The 23,448-nt window shown below is 44.9% G+C and overlaps 1 protein-coding gene across 1 annotated transcript; it reads left to right on the forward strand.

The window, feature by feature from the left end:
* On the forward strand, positions 1-14,361 carry VAMP3 (vesicle associated membrane protein 3). The gene is made up of 5 exons (XM_060758712.2): positions 1-162; positions 8,736-8,829; positions 8,915-9,073; positions 13,703-13,754; positions 13,878-14,361. Coding segments are annotated over exons 1-5 (327 nt in total). The 5' UTR covers positions 1-160; the 3' UTR covers positions 13,898-14,361.
* The last annotated feature ends 9,087 nt before the right edge of the window (positions 14,362-23,448 follow it).

The raw sequence follows: 23,448 nt of genomic DNA on the forward strand, positions 1-23,448 counted from the left end.
TCTGGGGGCCCTTTCCCTGGCCTTGGGTTGGGCTCCCTTCCTTCCTTCCTGGAGGAGGGGCCAGTGCCAAAGTGGGAGAAGCAGCAGCAAGAGCAACCGGAGCAGCTAAGAGACCCTTGGAGAAGAGCTTGGATTGTCCCCCTCCTCTTCCTCTGCTATCATGTGAGTGACCCCTTTCCCTCCTCCTTCCCTGTTTCCTCCCCCCACAATACCAGGCCACAACACTTTCGTTTTCAGCCTTCCTTCCTGGTTCTCTGGGGCTGGGCCCAGCAGCGCCTTGAGACACACCACAAGCTCTGCCTGGGGGGGGGGGGAATCCCCCCCACAAGGCAACCCAGGGGTCTCTGCAAAGCCAGGGGTGAAAGCAAAGCAACGCGTTGCTAGTAAATAAATAAATAAATAAATTATAGAATCAAAGAGTTGGAGAAATCTTCTTTGTTGATTTCTCCCTTTTTCCACTTCTTGTGCATGTCTCTTATGTCTTTGCGCCTCTGAGAGTGAGCCCACAACAAGAAGACCAACTTGGGAGTGGAGGCAAGAGGCCTTGGAAATACTCCAACCACAATGGGAGGCACACTCCTTGCTTACTCTTCCCACTCTCAAGCGAGAGGCGTGCAATGGGACACTATGCAACAAAACGTGCAAAATGTTTCTGCTTTGAAAGTGTTGCTTCCTGTGTCGTTGTGCGGCACTTCCTACTCCGGCAACTTTGTGTTTGGTGGTTGCCACAAAGGTTGGGAACTCAATGAGGGTGAAACAACCTGAGCAAAACGAGCTGGAAGATGTGAAAAGTTTGGGCAGCTTAACAAACTTTTCCCAAGTTTTGATAATAGAACCAAATAAGGACATTTATAACCCGGCAACAAAAAAAAAATCGTGTTACATAGTATTATAATAATATTTATTATACCCACCTCTCCTCTTGTATTAATAATAATAATAATAATAATAATAATAATAATAATATTGTCCTTATTTCCTCCTTGGTTCTATTATCAAAACATGGGAAACATTTTTTAAGCTGCCCAAACCCTAATAATAATAATAATAATAATAATAATAATAATAATTTTATTTCTTACCCACCTCTCCTCTTCTATTATTATTATTATTATTATTAAAATTTATTTTCTTATTTTATTTATTAATAATAATATTTTTATTTCTTACCTGCCTCTTGTATTATTATTATTATTATTATTAAAATTTATTTCTTTATTTTATTATTTATTATTAATAATAATACTTTTATTTCTTACCTGCCTCTCCTCTTGTATTATTATTATTATTATTAAATTTTATTTTATTATTTTATTTATTATTAATTAATAATAATATTTTTATTTCTTACCCATCTCTCCTCTTCTATTATTATTATTATTAAAATTTTATTTTCTTATTTTATTTATTATTTATTAATAATAATAATATTTTTATTTCTTACCCACCTCTCCTCTTGTATTATTATTATTATTAAAATTTATTTCCTTATTTTATTTATTATTTATTATTTATTATTAATAATATTTTTATTTCTTACCTGCCTTTCGTCTTGTATTATTATTATTATTATTATTATTATTATTATTAAAATTTATTTCCTTATTTTATTTATTATTTATTATTAATAATATTTTTATTTCTTACCCGCCTCTTCTCTTGTATTATTATTATTATTAAAATTTATTTATTTATTTATTATTATTATTAATAATAATATTTTTATTTCTTACCTGCCTCTCCTCTTGTGTTATTATTACTATTATTAAATTTTATTTTCTTATTTTATTTATTATTAATAATAATATTTTATTTCCTACCTGTCTCTCCTCTTGTATTATTATTATTATTATTATTATTATTATTTTAATTCTGACTCGCCTCTCCTCTTGTACTACTATTATTACTATATATTATAACAAATAATGATAATAATATAATTTTATTTCTTACCAACCTCTTGTCTTATTTTATTTCTTACCCGCCTCTCCTCTTGTATTATTATTATTATTATTATTATTAAAATTTATTTTCTTATTTTATTTATTATTTATTATTAATAATAATACTTTTATTTCCTACCCGCCTCTCCTCTTGTATTATTATTATTATTATTATTATTATTATTGCCTAGTTTCCAACAGGCCTCACAACCTCTGAGGATACCTGCCATAGATGTAGGCAAAACGTCAGGAGAGAATGCTTCTGGAACATGGCCAGACAGCCCAGAAAACTCACAGCAACCTTATTATTATTATTATTATTATTATTATTATTATTATTATTATTGCCTAGTTTCCAACAGGCCTCACAACCTCTGAGGATACCTGCCATAGATGTAGGCAAAACGTCAGGAGAGAATGCTTCTGGAACATGGCCAGACAGCCCAGAAAACTCACAGCAACCTTATTATTATTATTATTATTATTATTATTATTATTATTATTGCCTAGTTTCCAACAGGCCTCACAACCTCTGAGGATACCTGCCATAGATGTAGGCAAAACGTCAGGAGAGAATGCTTCTGGAACATGGCCAGACAGCCCAGAAAACTCACAGCAACCCTATTATTATTATTATTATTGTTATTATTAGTTTATTTCTTAATCACCTCTCCTCTTGTATTATTATTATTATTATTATTAATACTAATAATAATAATAATAATACAATACTCCTCTTGTACTACTACTATTAGTACTATATAGTATTATAACACATAATGATAGTAGTATTGTCGAAGGCTTTCATGGCCGGAATCACTGGGTTGTTGTAGGTTTTCTCGGGCTATATGGCCATGGTCTAGAGGCATTCTCTCCTGACGTTTCGCCTGCATCTATGGCAAGCATCCTGAGAGGTAGTGAGGTCTGTTGGAACTAGGAATGACCAGGGTGGGACAAAGGACTCTTGTCTGCTGGAGCTGGGTGTGAATGTTTCAACTGACCACCTTGATTAGCATATAATGGTCTGACAGTGCCTGGAGCAATCTTTTGTTGAGAGGTGATTAGATGTGCCTGATTGTTTCCTCTCTGTTGTGTTGCTGTTGTAATTTTAGAGTTTTTTTTTAATACTGGCAGCCAGATTTTGTTCATTTTCATGGTTTCCTCCTTTTGTTGAAATTGTCCACATGCTTCTCGTGGATTTCAATGGCTTTTCTTACACAGCAGACAAGAGTCCTTTGTCCCACCCTGGTCATTCCAGAGATATATATAAACCCTTTTTCCTAGTTCCATATAGCCCGAAAAAACCTACAACAACCCAATGATAATAGTAGTAGTAGTAGTAACGACGATAATAATAATAATAATAATAATAATAATAATAATAATAATAATAATAATTGTACAAGAGGAGAGGCAGGTAAGAAATAAAATAATAATAATTGGGTTGCTGTGAGTTTGCCAGGCTGTCTGGCCACGTTCAAGCATTCTCTCCTGACGTTTCGCCCACATCTATGGCGGGCATCCTCAGAGGTTGTGAGGCCTGTTGAAAAATAGGCAAGCGGGGTTAATATATCTGTGGAATAATGCCCAGGGTGGGAAAAAGAACTCATGTTTGCTTGCGACGAGTATGAAAGCAACAGCTTAATTAGCATTGAATAGCCTTGTAGCTTCAAAGCCTGGGTGGTTACTGCCTGGGGGGAATCCTTTGTTTGGAGGTGTAAGCTAGCTGTGATTGTTTCCTGCTTGGAATTCCCCTGGTTTTTTAGTGTTCTTCTTTATTTACTGTCCTGATTTTAGAGCTTTTTAATAGCCAGGTTTTGTTCATTTTCATGGTTTCCTCCTTGGCTTCTTGTAGTTTCAACGGCTTCTGTGTCGCTTGACATGGTAGTTGTGAGAGTGGTCCAGCATTTCTGTGTTCTCAGATAGTATTCTGTGCCCAGGTTGGTTCCTCAGGTGCTCTGCTGTGGCTGAAGTAGTCTACCGTGCCTTTCATCTTCCTTGACTCCTCCCTGGAGAATGCTGTGTTTGGTCATCCCTCTGTAGAGTTGTCCACAGCTGCATGGCATACAGTAGACTCCATTAGAGGTGTAGACAAGTCTCCATAGAGACCACCAAAGGCAGCAGCATTGCCCAAACACGGATCAAGGAACATGGAAGGCACTGCAGACTACGTCAACCAGAGAAGTCAGCCATAGCAGAGCACCTCATGAACCAACCTGGACACAGCAGATTATTGGAGAACACAGAAATGCTGGACCGCTCTCACAACCACCATGTCAGGCTACACAGAGAAGCCATTGACATCCACAAGAAGCAGGTGGACAATTTCAACAGAAAGGAGGAAACCATGAAAATGAACACAATCTGGCTGCCAGTATTACAAAAACTCTAAAATTACAACAGGAAAAAAGCAGAGAGAAAATAATGAGGGACAGCTAATCACCTCTCAACAAAAGATTGCCCCAGGCACCAACAAGCCACACCAAACAACTGTGAGGCCATCAAATGCTAGTCAAGGTGGTCAGTTGAAACATTCCCACCTAGCTCCAGCAGACAAGAGTCCTTTGTCCCACCCTGGACATTATTCCACGGATATATAAACCCTGCCACGCGTTGCTGTGGCCGTCTGTATATATGTGTTTTGTGTGTATGTAAATATGTGTGTATATATTTGTGTGTTTATATGTATATTGTGTATATGTGTGTGCTTGTCTATATGCATATTTGTGTTTATATATGTGTGCATATGTGTGCATGTGTACGTGTGTATATATGTATGTAGATATATGTGTGTGCTTGGGTATATATATACAAATGTGTAAGTATGTGTGTGTTTATATATGTACATAAATGTGTGTGTGTGTGTGTGTGTGTGTGTATTTTGGGGGTTTTAAGTCCGTTCTGCTGGGTTTTTTTTGTTGGGGTTTTAGGGGTGATGAGCACTCATTGGTCTATGTATTGTCGAAGGAAACAAACAAGGACATCTCATCACCTTCCAACAAAAGATTGCCCCAGGCACTGCCAGGCCATCAAATGCTAATCAAGGTGGTCAGTTGAAACATTCCCACCTAGCTCCAGCAGGCAAGAGTCCTTTGTCCCACCCTGGGCATTATTCCACAGATATATAAACCCTTTTTCCTAGTTCCAACAGACCTCACTACCTCTGAGGATGCTTGCCATAGGTGCAGGCGAAACGTCAGGAGAAAATGCCTCTAGGACAGTGGTTCTCAACCGGGGTCCCCAGATGTTTTTGGCCTACAACTCCCAGAAATCCCAGCCAGTTTACCAGCTGTTAGGATTTCTGGGAGTTGAAGGCTAAAAGCATCTGGGGACCAGTGTCCTAGAAGCATTCTCTCCTGATGTTTCGCCTGAATCTATGGCAAGCATCCTCAGAGGGAGTGAGGTCTGTTGGAACTAGGAAAAAGGTTTATATATCTGTGGAATAATGCCCAGGGTGGGACAAAGGACTCTTGCCTGCTGGAGCTAGGTGGGAATGTTTCAACTGACCACCTTGATTAGCATTTGATGGCCTGGCAGTGCCTGGGGCAATCTTTTGTTGGAAGGTGATGAGATGTCCTTGTTTGTTTCCTTCGACAATACATAGACCAATGAGTGCTCATCACCCCTAAAACTGCAAAAAAAAAAAAACCCCAACAAAAAAAACCCAGCAGAACGGACTTAAAACCCCCAAAATACACACACACACACACACACACACACACATTTATGTACATATATAAACACACACATACTTACACATTTATATATATATACCCAAGCACACACAAATATACACACACATATATCTACATACATATATACACACATACACATGCACACATATATAAACACAAATATGCATATAGACAAGCACACACATATACACAATATACATATAAACACACAAATATATACACACATATTTACATACACACAAAACACATATATACAGACGGCCACAGCAAAGCGTGGCAGGGGACAGCTAGTGTGTGTGTGTGTATATATGCGCAAACACATGTATATACACAGATACACAAATATATAAATATATATATATGCATACTCACAAAACACATATATTCAGACTGGGCCACAGCAACGCGTGGCAGGGGACAGCTAGTGTGTGTGTGTGTGTGAGTGAGTGTGTATATATATAGAAACCCCACTTGTTTAGTTTCCAACACACCCCTCAACCCCTGAGGATGCCTGCCCCAGATGTGGGCGAAACATCATAGAATCATAGAATCATAGAATCAAAGAGTGGGAAGAGACCTCGTTGGCCATCATCCAGTCCAACCCCATTCTGCCAAGAAGCAGGAATATTGCATTCAAATCACCCGACAGATGGCCATCCAGCCTCTGCTTAAAAGCCTCCAAAGAAGGAGCCTCCACCACACTCCCTCCGGGGCAGAGAGTTCCACTGCTGAACGGCTCTCACAGTCAGGAAGTTCTTCCTCGTGTTCAGATGGAATCTCCTCTCTTGTAGTTTGGAGCCATTGTTCCCTTGCGTCCTAGTGTCTCTCCAAGGAAGCAGAAAGGAAGATTGCTCCCTCCTCCTCCCTGTGGCTTCCTCTCACATATTTATACATGGCTCTCATCATGTCTCCTCTCAGCCTTCTCTTCTTCAGGCTAAACATGCCCAGTTCCCTAAGCCGCTCCTCATAGGGCTTGTTCTCCAGACCCTTGATCATTTGAGTCGCCCTCTTCCTCTGGACACATTCCAGCTTAGAGTCAATATCTCTCTTGAATTGTGGTGCCCAGAATTGGACACAATATTCCAGGTAAAGTGGTCTAACCAAAGCAGAATAGAGCATGGGGAGCAGGACTTCCTTAGATCTAGACACTATGCTCCTCTTGATGCAGGCCAACATCCCATTGGCTTTTTTTGCCGCCACATCACATTGTTGGCTCATGTTTAACTTCCTGTCCACGAGGACTCCAAGATCTTTTCCACACGTCCTGCTCTCGAGCCAGGCCTCATCGTCCCCCATTCTGTCTCTTTGCATTTCATTTTTTCTGCCAAAGTGGAGTATCTTGCATTTGTCCCTGTTGAACTTCATTTTGTTAGTTTTGGCCCTTCATCTCTCTAATCTGTCAAGATCGTTTTGAATCCTGCTCCTGTCCTCTGGACTATTGGCTCTTCCTCCCAATTTGGTGTCGTCTGCAAACTTGATGATCCTGCCTTCTAGCCCTTCATCTAAGTCATGAATAAAGATCCTGAACAGGACCGGGCCCAGGACGGAACCCTGCTTGAGGCACTCCACTTGTCACTTCTTTCCAGGATGAAGAGGAAGCATTAGTGAGCACTCTCTGTGTTCGTCCACTTAACCAATTCCAGATCCACCTCACCGTAGTTGTGCCTAGCCCACATTGGACTAGTTTCCTTGCCAGAAGGTCATGGGGGACCTTGTCCAAGAAGGCCTTCCTGAAATCCAGGCACGCTCCACCCACGGCATCATTCCCCGTGTGCATCTACCCAGCTTGTAGCTCTATCGAAGAAAGAGATCAGATGAGCCTGGCATGACTTGTTTTTGATCAATCCATGTTGACTATTAGCGATGACTGCATTTGTTTCTAAGTGTTTGCAGACCGCTTCCTTAACCATCTTTTCCAGAATCTTGCCCGGTCAGGAGATAATGCTTCTGATAAATGGCCAGGCAGCCTGGAAAACTCACAGCAACCCAGTGATTCTGGCTATGAAAGCCTTCGACACCACATTATTATTATTATTATTATTATTATTATTATTATTATTATTATTATTTGAAATACGAGTCCACAGCAGACACTCTGCTGGCTGTTGAACTGGATCACACGTCGGATACTTCCCAAGGGTCTAGGACTGGCTTTCTGCAGCTGGCAGGTGGTCATCTTGTCAGCGCCGATTGTGTTTAAGTGCAGGCCAAGGTCTTTAGGCACTGCACCCAGTGTGCCAATCACCACTGAGACCACCTTGACTGGTTTGTGGCAGAGTCTTTGCAGTCCGACCTTTAAATCCTCATATCGTGTCAGCTTTTCCAGTTGTTTCCTTGCAATCCTGCTCTCACCTGGGATTGCGACATCGACGATCCATACTTGGTTTTTTAACACGATTGTGAGGTCAGGAGTTTTGTGCCCCAAAATTTTGTCTGTCTGAATCCGGAAGTCCCAGAGTAGCTTGACGTGTTCATTCTCTGTAACTTTTTCTGGCTTGTGATCCCACCAGTTCTTTGTCGCAGGCAGATGTTCTTTGTGGCACAAGTTCCAGTGAATCACCTGAGCAAGGGTGTTGTGCCTCTGCTTGTAGTCTGTCCATGATCTTCTCGCAGCAGCTGAGGATGGGATTTACTGTTTCGCCTGCTTCCTTGCAGAGTCTACATTTGGGATCTGTTGTCGACTTTTCAATTCTGGCTTTGATGGCCTTGGTCTTTGTGGCGCAAGTTTCAGTGAATAATCTGAGCAAGGGTGTTGTGCCTCTGCTTGGAGTCTGTCCACGATCTTCTCGCAGCAGCTGAGGATAGGATTTACTGTTTCGCCTGCTTCCTTGAGAGTCTACATTTGGGATCTGTTGTTGACTTTTCAGTTCTGGCTTGGATAGCCTTGGTTCGAATGGCTTGTTCTTGGGCTGCCACAATCAGGCCCTCCTTTGTCTCTATTATTATTATTATTATTATTATTATTATTATTATTATTATTCTCTCGCATCCTGGCCAAATACTTGGTTCTTGGTGCAGCCTATGCATAACGGGATTCCTCTCCATGTCCATCACCCTTCCTTCCTTCCTTCCTTCTCTTTCTCCGTCTGCGCTGCAGGTCGACCAGTGGCCCAACCGGGGCAGCGGCCTCCTCGTCCTCGGTGTCTGGCTCCAACCGCCGCCTCCAGCAGACCCAGAACCAGGTGGATGAAGTAGGTAGACCTCAAATTTCCTTGGAGAGGGTTCTTTGGGGAGAGGGCTGTGTGGACAGCAGTGACCCGGCCTTGGGCTTTGCAGGTGGTGGACATCATGAGGGTCAACGTGGACAAGGTCTTGGAGCGCGACCAGAAGCTCACGGAGCTGGACGACCGGGCCGACGCCTTGCAAGCGGGAGCCTCCCAGTTTGAGACGAATGCCGCCAAGCTGAAGAGGAAGTACTGGTGGAAGAACTGCAAGGTGAGCGCGCCTTCGGCCCTTGTCTCCTCCTCCTCCTTCTTCCCACATTTTCTTCAAAAGCCATATAATAAAAGGAAGGAAGAGAAGCCAAATGGAAAAGTACAAAGTGTGTTGTCGAAGGCTTTCATGGCCAAAATCACAGGGTTGCTGTGCATCTTCCAAGCAGCATGGCCATGCCCCAGAAGCACTCTCTCCTGATGTTTTGCCCACATCTATTTCAGGCATCCTCAGAGTTTGTGAGGTATATTGGAAACTAAGCAAGGGAGGTTTATGTATCTATGGGAGGTCCAGGATGGGAGAATTGCAGCATTCACTTGTCTGTTGGAGGCAAGTGTGAATGTTGCAATCGGCCACCTTGAAGTTGCATTTAATGGCCTTGCAACTTCAAAGCCTGCTGCTTCCTGCCTGGGGAATCCTTTGTTGGGAGGTACTAATTTTAAGTTTTTAAAAATACCGAATAGCCAGATTTGAAGTGACTGGCTTGAGTTCTTGTGGGTTTTTCGGGCTATATGGCCATGTTCTAGAGGCATTCTCTCCTGACGTTTCGCCTGCATCTATGGCAAGCATCCTCAGAGGTAGAGGTCTGTTGGAATTAGGACAATGGGTTTATATATCTGTGGAATGGCTGGGGTGGGGCAAGGAGCTCTTCCCTGCTGCAATTAGGTGTGAATGTTTAGCTAATCACCTTCATTAGCATTTGAAGGCCTGCCTGAACCTGGGAAAATCTGTTGCTGGGAGGTGTTAATCTGTGCCTGGTTTCTTCCTCTCTGTTGTTTAGCTGTTATAATTTTGGAGTTTTTTAATACTGGTAGCCAGATTTTGTTCATTTTCATGGTCTCCTCCTTTCTGTTGAAATTGTCCACATGCTTCTTGTGGATTTCAATGGCTTCTCTGTGTAGTCTGACATGGTGGTTGTTGGTGTGGTCCAGCATTTCTGTGTTTTCAAATACTCTGCTGTGTCCAGGCTGGTTCATCGTGTGCTCTGCTATGGCTGGCTTCTCTGGTTGAAGTAGTCTGCAGTGCCTTTCATGTTCCTTGATGCGTGTCTGGGTGCTGCGTTTGGTGGTCCCTATGGAGACTTGTCCCCATCTGCATGGGATACAATGGTAGACTCCTGCAGAGGTGAGAGGATCCCTCTTGTCCTTTGCTGAACGGAGCATTTGTTGGATTTTCTTGGTGGGTTTGTAGATTGTTTGTATGTTGTGTTTCCTCATCAGCTTCCCTCTGCGGTCAGTGGTTCCCTTGATGTCTGGCAGGAACACTTTCCCTCTGGGTGGATCTTCATCTTTACTCTCGTGGCTTCTTCTTGGTTGTCTTGCAGCTCTTCTGACGTCTGAGGTGGAGTCTCCCTTGGCCTGGAGAGCCCAGTTGAGGTGGTTCAGTTCATCTTGGAGGAGGTGGGCTTCGCAGATTCTTTTTGCATGGTCTGCCAAGGCTTTGATGGTGCTTCTTTTTTGACTTGGGTGATGACTGGCTTGACTCTGAAGGAGCTGGGGGTGGTGACGGTCGATAATGAGCTCCGGAGTGGGCTGGTCCGTGAGGTCACAAAGAGTCAGAAGCGACTGAACGAGGCGACTCGAGGCAGTTTACATTTGGCCATCAATGCCCACAAGATAAAATTACTGTATATACTTGAGTATAAGTCTGGTTTTTCAGCCGTTTTTATAGGCTGAAAAAGTTCCTCTCGGCTTATACTCGGGTCAATGTTATTTCATATTTTGCTCTGTTGTTATTATTTTCAGTACATGTATTATTTTACTCTATAATACATGTAATGAATCTGCATCTGTGATGTTGAAGGGAGCGAGAGCAGGGCCTCCCCGGATGATCTTGGATTACGAGGAGGGACGGAGGGGTGGATGCGTTCGGACAAGTAAGCTGGGCCAGAACTGTATAGAGCAGCGGTTCTCAACCTGGGGGTTGCGACACCCAGGGGGGTCAAGTGGCCATTTTGGAGGGGTCGTGAGGCCGCCTCCGTTGGTCCCGCCCCAAGGGCGTGGGCCAGGCGAGGGTCCTGCCTCGCCTACCTCGCACTCTCGCCATCCGGCAAGGGCGCGAGGCAGGCGAGGAGTCCTCCGTACAAGGCCTGGCCTTGCGGAAAACCCGCCTCGCCTGCCTCTCGCTCTCGCCATCCAGCAAGGGCATGAGGCAGGCAAGGGATCCTCCGCAGGAGGCCTTGGGTGCATCTTCAAAGGCAGCCCCACGTAGAGCGCGTTGCAGTAATCTATTCAGGATGTAACCAGAGCGTGGACCACCATGGCCAGATCAGACTTCCCAAGGTACGGGCACAACTGGTGCACATGTTTTAACTATGCAAAAGCTCCCCTGGCCACCGCCGAGACATGGGGTTCCAGGCTCAGCGATGAATCCAGGAGGACCCCCAAGCTGTGAACCCATGCCTTCAAGAGGAGTGTGACCCCGTCCAGCACAGGTTCCGACCCTATACCCCGTTCAGCCTTGCGACTGACCAGGAGGGCTTCTGTCTTGTCTGGATTCAACTTCAATGTGCTCGCCCTCATCCAGACTGTCACAGTGGCCAGGCACCGGTTCAGGACTTGGACAACCTCCTTAGCATCTGGTGGAAACGAGTGATAGAGTTGGGCGTCATCTGCGTACAGATGGCATCGAACTCCAAAACTCCGGATGATCTCACCCAGCGGCTTCTTCAGGGAGGCCAGAAAACTCACAGCAACCATGAAAGCCTTCGACGACACATTACCAAGAACATCCTGACCACAAGAAGAGCTCTCTGCCTTATTTGGAGGCTTCTAAGCAGAATTTGGATGGCCATCTGTCAAGAGGGATTGAATGGTGTCTTCCTGCCTGGCAGGTTAGGCTGGAAGGGGCCCATGGGGGTCCCGTCCAACCTTGTAATTCAATGATTCTGTATTATTTTCTGTCAGGTTTTACAATGTTTTGTAATGTAATATAGCTGAGTCATGCACTGCTAATAGGCTTCTATTGGAAATGCTGAGTCATGCATTGACTGTATATAGGGAATCATTTGGGGAATGTGTTCTGGCCTAGTCCAGGTGATTGTGAATGATGTAATCCTGGGTCTGAGTTAAGTCAATGAGTTGGGAACCAATCAGAGATTGCTATGTGTAAAGGTACAGAATTGTATATAAGGAAGTCGTGTACAGTGTATTCTCTCCCTCTCCTTGTGCTGTGATGCTGTTCGTCGAAGGCTCTATGTAATGTATTAAAGGAACCTGTCTGCTAAGACAAGATATAACCGTGTGCTGTGTATTAAGTTTGTAGTGTCATCTAGATTGGAGGGGGAAACAATGCACTGCTAATAGGCTTCTATTGGAAATGCTGAGTTATGCTTTCACTGTATATAGGGAATCATTTGGGGAATGTGTTCTGGCCTAGTCCAGGTGATTGTGAATGATGTAATCCTGGGTCTGAGATAAGTTAATGAGTTGGGAACCAATCAGAGATTGCTATGTGTAAAGGTACAGAATTGTATATAAGGAAGTCGTGTACAGTGTATTCTCTCCCTCTCCTTGTGCTGTGATGCTGTTTGCCGAAGGCTCTATGTAATGTATTAAAGGAACCTGTCTGCTAAGACAAGATATAACCGTGTGCTGTGGGAAGTTTGTAGTGTCATCTAGATTGGAGGGGAAAACAATGCACTGCTAATAGGCTTCTATTGGAAATGCTGAGTCATGCATTAACTGTATATAGGGAATCATTTGGGGAATGTGTTCTGGCCTAGTCCAGGTGATTGTAAATGATGCAATCCTGGGTCTGAGATAAGTTAATGAGTTGGGAACCAATCAGAGATTGCTATGTGTAAAGGTACAGAATTGTATATAAGGAAGTCGTGTACAGTGTATTCTCTCCCTCTCCTTGTGCTGTGATGCTGTTCGTCGAAGGCTCTATGTAATGTATTAAAGGAACCTGTCTGCTAAGACAAGATATAACCGTGTGCTGTGGTAAGTTTGTAGTGTCATCTAGATTGGAGGGGGAAACAATGCACTGCTAATAGGCTTCTATTGGAAATGCTGAGTCATGTAACTAGGCCAGAATATGTTCTGGCCTAGTCCAGGTGATTGTGAATGATGCAATCCTGGGTCTGAGATAAGTTAATGAGTTGGGAACCAATCAGAGATTGCTATGTGTAAAGATACAGAATTGTATATAAGGAAGTCGTGTACAGTGTATTCTCCCTCTCCTTGTGCTGTGATGCTGTTTGCCGAAGGCTCTATGTAATGTATTAAAGGAACCTGTCTGCTAAGACAAGATATAACCGTGTGCTGTGGTAAGTTTGTAGTGTCATCTAGATTGGAGGGGAAAACAATGCACTGCTAATAGGCTTCTATTGGAAATGCTGAGTCATGCATTAACTGTATATAGGGAATCATTTGGGGAATGTGTTCTGGCCTAGTCCAGGTGATTGTGAATGATGTAATCCTGGGTCTGAGTTAAGTTAATGAGTTGAGAACGAATCAGAGATTGCTATGTGTAATTGTATAGAATTGTAGATAAGGAAGTCATGTACAGTGTGTATCTCTCCTTGTGCTGTGATGCTGGAAGAAGCTACTGGAAAGCGCTGAAGTTGTGCAACTGATCTGCTGCTGAATTGTGAAATTAATCTCAACATTTTCTTATTTGTCTTGCCAGATGTGGGCCATATTGATCGCCGTGGTCGTGGTCCTCTTAATCATCATCATTGGTAAGTTCTTCGCCACGACTCCGGATAATGTCACCATTTCTGTTTGGGTCTCAAAGGTTAACCTACTGCATATTAAGGTCTCTTCGTAAAACAATTTTGTGTGTGTGTGGTTTCTCAATGCAGTTTGGAGCGTGTCTTCGTGAGCGGCGGCGAGCCAAGGAAGCTGACCCCTTGGCAAGGAACGCCCGTCTCCTGCACCCTCACCTGCGGCACGGTCACACTTTCCCACGGTGCCCAAATCGAACCTTATTTCGGACAGACGCGTCTACTCTTTTGTCGTTCTTCAATTGCTGAAACGTGTAAACTAAATGCTAATTTGGTGGGTTGAGGCTGCCGAGGAGAGCTCTGCGAGTTCCGGGAGGAAAGGGCGTTTATTTCACGGCCTGTTCTGTTCTGGAATTGCAATTCCCAATGGCCTTTCCTTCATCCCCACTTGGAAAATCTCTTTCTTGGACGAGGGCACCCTCCTCACTTGCACATGTGCCAAACCGTATAATATTAAAGTATTGTCGAAGGTTTTCATGGCCGGAATCACTGGGTTGTTGTAGAGTTTTTCAGGTTGTATGGCCATGGTCTAGAGGCATTCTCTCCTGACGTTTCGCCTCCATCTACAGCAAGCATCCTCAGAGGTAGTGAGGTCTGTTGGAAGTAGGAAAGTGGGTTTATATATCTGTGGAATGACCAGGGTGGGACAAAGGACTCTTGTCTGCTGGAGCTAGGTGTGAATGTTTCAACTAATTTTCATGCTAATCAAGGTGGTGAGTTGAAACATTCACACCTAGCTCCAACAGACAAGAGTCCTTTGTCCCACCCGGGTCATTCCACAGATATATAAACCCTTTTTCCTACTTCCAACAGACCTCACTACCTCTGAGGATGCTTGCCGTAGATGCAGGCGAAACGTCAGGAGAGAATGCTTCTAGAACATGGCCATACAGCCCGAAAAAACGCACAATAACCCTGTGTAATATTAAATAAAATAATAATAAATACAAATTATTATTATTATTATTATTATTATTATTATTATTATTATTATTATTGAATGTCAAACCAGTTTTCATTAGTGCCTTCTTGGATGAGGGGAACCTCTCACATGCAAATGTGCCTTGATTGAACAGTGTATTACTAAATACAGGGTTAGTCAAAATGCATAGGCCAATAAGCCATTCAATTGAATGGCTTATTGGCCTATGCATTTTGACTAACCCTGTATAATAATAATAATAATAATAATAATAATAATAATAATAATAAAAATAATAATAATAATAATAAATCATTTTATTATTGTTGTTATTGTTGATTAAGTGGCAAACCCGTTTTCTTGTGTGGGGGAATCCTCTCACCTGCAAATATGCCACACACAGCCTTAATTAAACAGGGTAATACTAATACTAAATTTCATTATTATTATTATTATTGATTAAGTGGCAAACCCGTTTTCATTTGTGCCTTCTTGGATGAGGGGAACCTCTCATATGCAAATGTTCCTTGATTAAACAGTGTATTACTAAATATAATAATAATAATAATAATAATAATAATAATAATAATAATTTTTATTATTGTTGTTGTTATTGTTGATTAACCCATTTTCATTCATGCCTTCTTGGATGAGGGAACCCTCTCACATGCAAATATGCCAAACACAGCCTTGATTAAATCCTGCAATGCTAAATATAATAACAAAATATTATTAGTAGTATTAGTGTAATACTACTACTACTACTACTAATAATAATAATAATAATAATTATTATTATTATTATTATTATTATTGAATGCCAAACCCATTTTCTTGGATGAGGAACCCTCTCACACACAAACGTGCCAAACTCAGCCTTGATTAAATAGTGCAATGCAAAATATAACAACAAAATCATTATTATATTTATAGTATTATTGATTGATTGATTGAATAGCACGTCTTGCCAGTCTCGCACAGTGTTTCCTATTCTGATGGGATGGCATCGCACTGGAAATCACCCCCAAGACACAATCTTGCTTTGGGTAAACTTGGTGCCTTACTGCTTGATCCTGAACAAAACACCGCAAAGTATTCTTAATTATTATTATGATTATTTGGTAATTCTGGATGCACTTAATGAAAGCCAAAGTTGCCGTACTTTTTCACTTCCCGCCAGGGCTCTCCCTAAAAAGGAGCATTTCAGAATGAAATCCATGCTGTTTGGAGCTTTTCTGTGTTGGGGATGTGCCTGAAATATATATATATATATATATATATATATATATATATATATATATATATATATATATATATATATATAATGTGTGGTTTTGAGGTGATCAAAGACACACAAGGTCTTGCTTTTCCTTCCCATCAATTAACCCACCAATTGTGTTGCAATTAAAAGTACTAAACTGCCTAAATTCTGAGCTCAATGGAACTTCTGGAGTTTGCTTGTTTGTTTTGGTTTCTGAGACACTTTGAGATATTTTAAACTAACACTGAACGGATGGCTTCTCCGGGAAAAAGGGAGGCCTCTGCTGTTAACCGTTGAATAAAAGTGGATTTGTAGTTGTAAGTCTGTGGGTTTTATATAGAAATATTAAATAATCACTCGCAAGCCGGTTCTGCTTTGAAATGAATATATTGCTTGTATCTCTGCAGCAAAGAAAGACACTACTGTAGGTTTTATATAGCAATATTAAATGATCACTCATAAGCCGGTTTTGCTTGGAAATGAATATATTGGGTTGGGCTCCCTTCCTTCCTTCCTTCCTGGAGGAGGGGCCAGTGCCAAAGTGGGAGAAGCAGCAGCAGCAGCAACCGGAGCAGCAGCTCAGAGACCCTTGGAGAAGAGCTTGGATTGTCCCCCTCCTCCTCTTCCTCTGCTATCATGTGAGTGACCCCTTTCCCTCCTCCTTCCCTGTTTCCTCCCCCCATACCAGGCCACAACACTTTCGTTTTCAGCCTTCCTTCCTGGTTCTCTGTTGCTGGGCCCAGCAGCGCCTTGAGACACACCACAAGCTCTGCCTGGGGGGGAATCCCCCCCCCCACAAGGCAACCCAGGGGTCTCTGCAAAGCCAGGGGTGAAAGCAAAGCAAGGCGTGGCAGGGGACAGCTAGTAAATAAATAAATAAATCATAGAATCAAAGAGTTGGAGAAATCTTCTTTGTTGATTTCTCCCTTTTTCCACTTCTTGTGCATGTCTCTTATGTCTTTGCGCCTCTGAGAGTGAGCCCACAACAAGAAGACCAACTTGGGAGTGGAGGCAAGAGGCCTTGGAAAGGCTCCCAACACAATGGGAGGCACACTCCTTGCCTACTCTTCCCACTCTCAAGCGAGAGATGTGCAATGGGACACTATGCAACAAAATGTGCAAAATGTTTCTGCTTTGAAAGTGTTGCCCTAAGATCCTAAGATTTCCCTAAGTTCCCAAAAGAATCTAAGAAATGCTATATTATACCATCAACTCTGTATTGACTTGATAATCATATTGAGACACTGATGACGACGTCGTCTGTGTGCATTCAGAAGAAGACCTACGAGCCACTCTCAACACCTTTGCAGAAGCAGACGAGAAGCTCGGTCTATCCTTGAACATCGAGAAAACCAAAGTGCTCTTCCAGCAGACACCAGCCAATCCCCCTGTCACAACAACATCTGTTATAGAACTCCAATATGCTGATGATAACGTAGTCCATGCACATTCAGAAGAAAACAGTCAAGCCACTCTAAACACCTTCGCAGAAGCAGACGAGAAGCTCGGCCTGTCCTTAAACATCGAGGAAACCAAAGTCCTCTTCCAGCAGACACCAGCCAATTCCCCTGTCACAACAACATCTGTTATAGAAATCCAATATGCTGAAGATAACGTAGTCCATGCACATTCAGAAGAAGACAGTCAAGCCACTCTCAACACCTTCGCAGAAGCAGACGAGAAGCTCGGTCTATCCTTGAACATCGAGGAAACCAAAGTCCTCTTCCAGCAGACACCAGCCAACCCCCCTGTCACAACAACATCTGATGATAACGTAGTCCATGCACATTCAGAAGGAGACCTACAAGCCTCTTCCAGCAGTCACCAGCCAATCCCTCTCCAATGCCAGAGATACTGCTTAATGGTGTAATGTTAGAAAATGTGAACGATTCCGGCTCCCTTGACAGCCACCTCTCCACCAAAGTCAACATCGACACCGAAATACAACACCACCTGAGCTCTGCGAGTGCAGCATTTTTCCGAATGAAGCAGTGTTTGAGGACCGGAACATCCGTAGGGAGACCAAGGGGCTTGTTTATAAAGCTATTGTCCTCCCAACCCTGCTATATGCCTGTGAAACGTGGACTGTATACAGACATCAACATTGACACCAAAATACAACACCACCTGAGCTCTGCGAGCGCAGCATTCTTCCGAATGAAGCAGAGAGTGTTTGAGGACCGGGACATCCATAGGGAGACCAAAGGGCTTGTTGATATAGCTATTCTTCTCCCAACCCTGCTATACGCCTGCGAAACGTGGACTGTCTACAGATGTCAACACTGACACTGAAATATAACACCGCCTGAGCTCTGCGAGTGCAGCTTTTTCCCGAATGGAGTAGAGAGTGTTTGAGGACTGGGACATCCATAAGGAGACCAAGGTGCTTGTTTATAAAGCTACTGTCCTTCCAACCCTGCTATATGCCTGTGAAACGTGGACTGTCTACAGATGTCAACACTGACACTGAAATACAACACCGCCTGAGCTCTGCGAGTGCAGCATTTTTCCAAATGAAGTAGAGAATGAGGACCGGGACATCTGTAGGGAGACCAAGGTGCTTATCTATAAAGTTATTCCCCTCCCAACCCTGCTATATACCTATGAAACGTGGACTGTCTACAGATGTCAACACCGACACTGAAATGCAACACCGCCTGAGCTCTGCAAGTGCAGCTTTTTCCCGAATGGAGCAGAGAGTGTTTGAAGACCAGGACATCCGTAGTGATACCAAGGTGCTTGTCTATAAATCTATTATCCTCCCAACCCTGCTATATGCCTGCGAGACGTGGACTGTCTACAGACGTCACATGCAACTTCTGGAACGATTCCATTAGTTTTGCCTCCGGAAAATCCTGCAAATCTCTTGGGAAGACAGGCGGACAAACGTCAGCGTGCTGGAAGAAGCAAAGACCACCAGCATTGAAGCGATGGTCCTCCGCCATCAACTCTGCTGGACCGGCCACGTTGTCCGTATGCCCGACCACCGTCTCCCAAAGCAGTTGCTGTACTCCGAACTCAAGAACGGAAAACGGAATGTGGGTGGGCAGGAAAAGAGAATTCAAAGATGGGCTCAGAGCCAACCTTAAAAACTCTGGCATAGACACTGAGAACTGGGAGCGCTCCAGCTGGAGGTCAGCTGTGACCAGCAGTGCTGCGGAATTTGAAGGGGCACGAATGGAGGGTGAAAGAGAGAAACAGAAAGCCAAATGAATGCTATATTTCCCATACTATAGCAGGTGTGGGCCAGCTTGGGCCCTCCAGGGGTTTTGGACTACAACTCCCACAATTCCTAACAGCCGGTAGGCTGTTAGGAATTGTGGGAGTTGTAGTCCAAAACCCCTGGAGGGAGGGAGGGAGGGCCCAGGCCCAGGCCTGCTGTATAGACTTGATATCCATATGGAGATAGTATGAGATATCAATGAAGAGCAGGCCTAACTCCCACTCCTAAATTAGGGCTGAAAGCTAATCAAGGCAAAGGCCCGCCCTGAGGAGAACAGGCCTCGGCCAGGCCTCAGCGCATGCGCAGAAGCAGCAGGAGGAGGAGGGGCCGCCAGGGGAGGAGCCCCAAGTGAAGCCACGCCCCCTCGCGGTCCCTCCTCCCCCTCCTCCTTCCCACCAATAGGAGGGCGCCCCGGTCTGCCCCCTGCCAATCGGAGGGCCGGCCTTGTGTCTCCCGCAGCCAATGGCCGAAAGGGGGCGGGGCCGGGATGTGTTTATGTTTGTGTTGATGAGAGCGAGGCCTCAGAGAGAGAGAGAGAGAGAACAGGGAGGGAGGGAAGGAGGGCGGGTATGTTTAGCCTGAAGAAGAGAAGGCTGAGAGGAGACATGATGAAGGCCATGTATAATAAATACGTGAGAGGAAGCCACAGGGAGGAGGAGGGAGCAGATCAAGGGTCTGGAGAACAAGCCCTATGAGGAGCGGCTTAAGGAGCTGGGCATGTTTAGCCTGAAGAAGAGAAGGCTGAGAGGAGACATGATGAGAGCCATGGATAAATATGTGAGAGGAAGCCACAGGGAGGAGGGAGCAGATCAAGGGTCTGGAGAACAAGCCCTATGAGGAGTGGCTTAAGGAGCGGGGCATGTTTAGCCTGAAGAAGAGAAGGCTGAGAGGAGACATGATGAGGGCCATGTATAAATATGTGAGAGGAAGCCACAGGGAGGAGGAGGGAGCAGATCCAGGGTCTGGAGAACAAGCCCTATGAGGAGCGGCTGAAAGAGCTGCTGGGCGTGTTTAGCCTGAAGAAGAGAAGGCCGAGAGGAGGCATGATCAGAGCCATGGATCAATACGTGAGAGGAAGCCACAGGGAGGAGGAGGGAGCCAATCAAGGGTCTGGAGAACAAGCCCTATGAGGAGCGGCTGAAAGAGCTGCTGGGCGTGTTTAGCCTGAAGAAGAGAAGGCTGAGAGGAGGCATGATGAGAGCCATGGATCAATACGTGAGAGGAAGCCACAGGGAGGAGGGAGCAGATCAAGGGTCTGGAGAACAAGCCCTATGAGGAGCGGCTTAAGGAGCTGGGCATGTTTAGCCTGAAGAAGAGAAGGCTGAGAGGAGACATGATGAGGGCCATGGATAAATATGTGAGAGGAAGCCACAGGGAGGAGGGAGCAGATCAAGGGTCTGGAGAACAAGCCCTATGAGGAGCGGCTTAGGGAACTGGGCATGTTTAGCCTGAAGAAGAGAAGGATGAGAGGAGACATGATGAGAGCCATGTATCAATATGTGAGAGGAAGCCACAGGGAGGAGGAGGGAGGGAGCTTCCTTTCTGCTTCCCTGGAGACTAGGACGCAAAGGAACAATGGCTTCAAACTACAAGAGAGGAGATTCCATCTGAACATGAGGAAGAACTTCCTGACTGTGAGAGCCGTTCAGCAGTGGAACTCTCTGCCCCGGAGGGAGTGTGGTGGAGGCTCCTTCTTTGGAAGCTTTGAAACAGAGGCTGGATGGCCATCTGTCAGGGGTGATTTGAATGCAATATTCCTGCTTCTTGGCAGAATGGGGTTGGACTGGAGGATGGCCCAGGAGGGGGTCTCTTCCCACTCTTTGATTCTAGGATTCTATGAGGGAGGGAGAAAGGAAGGAAGGAAGGAGGGAGGAAGCCAGGAAGGAAGTCAAGAAGGAAGGAAGCTAGGAAGGAGAAATGCCAGAAAGGAAGTCAAGAAGGAAGGAGTCAAGAAGGAAGGAAGGAAGCCAGGGAGGGAGGAAAGTAGTCAAGAAGGAAGGAAGCCAGGAAGGAGGGATGCAGGAAAGGAAGCCAGGGAGGCAGGAAGGATGGAAGTCAAGAAGGAAGGAAGGAAACCAGGAAGGACACGAGGAAGGTAGGAAGTCAGGAAAGAAGGAAGGAAGCCAGGGAAGACATGAGGAAGGTAGGAAGTCAGGAAAGAAGGAAGGAAGCCAGGAAGGACACGAGGAAGGTAGGAAGTCAGGAAAGAAGGAAGGAAGCCAGGGAGGAAACTAGAAAAGAAGCCAGGAAGGACATGAGGAAGGAAGCCAGGGAGGGAGGAAACCAGGAAGGAAGGAAGCCAGGAAAGAAGGAAGAAAGCCAGGAAGGACACAAGGAAGGAAGTCAAGAAGGAAGGAAGCCTGGGAGGAAGGGAGGAAGCCTGGGAGGAAGGAAGGAAGAAAGCCAGGAAGGACACAAGGAAGGGAGGAAGTCAGGAAAGAAGGAAGGAAGCCAGGGAGGAAACTAGAAAAGAAGCCAGGAAGGACATGAGGAAGGAAGCCAGGGAAGGAGGAAACCAGGAAGGAAGGAAGCCAGGAAAGAAGGAAGAAAGCCAGGAAGGACACAAGGAAGGAAGTCAAGAAGGAAGGAAGCCTGGGAGGAAGGGAGGAAGCCAGGAAGGAAGGAAGGAAGAAAGTCAGGAAGGACACAAGGAAGGGAGGAAGTCAGGAAAGAAGGAAGGAAGCCAGGGAGGAAACTAGAAAAGAAGCCAGGAAGGACATGAGGAAGGAAGCCAGGGAAGGAGGAAACCAGGAAGGAAGGAAGCCAGGAAAGAAGGAAGAAAGCCAGGAAGGACACAAGGAAGGAAGTCAAGAAGGAAGGAAGCCTGGGAGGAAGCCAGGAAGGAAGGAAGGAAGAAAGTCAGGAAGGACACAAGGAAGGGAGGAAGTCAGGAAAGAAGGAAGGAAGCCAGGGAGGAAACTAGAAAAGAAGCCAGGAAGGACATGAGGAAGGAAGCCAGGGAGGGAGGAAACCAGGAAGGAAGGAAGCCAGGAAAGAAGGAAGAAAGGCAGGAAGGACACAAGGAAGGAAGTCAAGAAGGAAGGAAGCCTGGGAGGAAGGGAGGAAGCCAGGAAGGAAGAAAGTCAGGAAGGACACAAGGAAGGGAGGAAGTCAGGAAAGAAGGAAGGAAGTCAGGAAAGAAGGAAGGACGCCAGGGAGGAAGGAGTCAAGAAGTAAGGAAGCCAAGGAGGAAGGAAGGAAGCCAGGAAACAAGGAAGAAAGCCAGGAAGGACACAAGGAAGGAAGGAAGTCAAGAAGGAAGGACACAAGGAAGGAAGGAAGCCAGGGAGGGAGGAAAGAAGTCAAGAAGGAAGGAGGGATGCCAGGAAGGAAGCCAAGAAGGAAGGAAGCCAGGAACAACAACAACAACAGCAAACCTTTATATCCCGCTGTCTCACCCGGAGGGTCTCTGCGTGGTTTCCAGGTAACATCATCAATCCATACAAAGGAAGCAGCATAAACATCACATTAACAAGACAACATAAGCATATTAAAAAATCCCAATAGCACACGAATATTTGAAATAATCCTGCCTGTTCAAGGCAACTTAAAGGCTGGCCGAGGCTAGTGCGATTTTAGAGGGCCCGGGAAATTAGGTGGAGTCTGTGGCTGTTCATTTCCGGGGCCGAAGAGGAGGAAGTCCCCTGGGTAATTGATAGAAGAAGAAGACATGGCCGATTTCAGCCGCCTCTGGGGCAGAGCGAGAACTAGTCGTTCTCAAAGGTTTGTTTAAACCACCAGGTCTTCAGGCTCTTACAAAAGGAGGGGAGGGGTGGGGCCTGTCTTATTTCTCCAGGAAGGGCGTTCCAGAGGCGGGGGGCCACCACCGAGAAGGCCCTCTCTCTCGTCCCCACCAACCGTGCTTCTGACGGTGGTGGGAGCCAGAGGAGGGCCTCTCTGGAACATTTTAAAGTTCACACCAATTCATAGAAGGAAGGAAGTCAAGAAGAAAGGATGCCAGGAAGGAAGGACACTAGGAAGGAAGGAAGCCAGGGAGGAAAGAAGTCAAGAAGGAAGGATGCCAGGAATAAAGCCAAAAAGGAAGGAAGCCAGGAAGGAAACCAAGGCGGAAGGAAGCCAAGAAGGAAGGAAGCCAGGAAGAATGGACGCCAGAAAGGAAGCCAGGAAGGAAGGAAGCCAGGAAGGAAGGATGCCAGGAAGGAAGGAAGCCAGGAAGGATGGAAGGAAGCCAAGAAGGAAGGAAGCCAGGAAGGACACCAGGAAGGAAGGAAGCCAAGAAGAA

This window comes from Anolis sagrei, chromosome 13 (assembly GCF_037176765.1).
Source record: "Anolis sagrei isolate rAnoSag1 chromosome 13, rAnoSag1.mat, whole genome shotgun sequence".
NCBI classification, from domain to species: Eukaryota; Metazoa; Chordata; class Lepidosauria; order Squamata; family Dactyloidae; genus Anolis; species Anolis sagrei.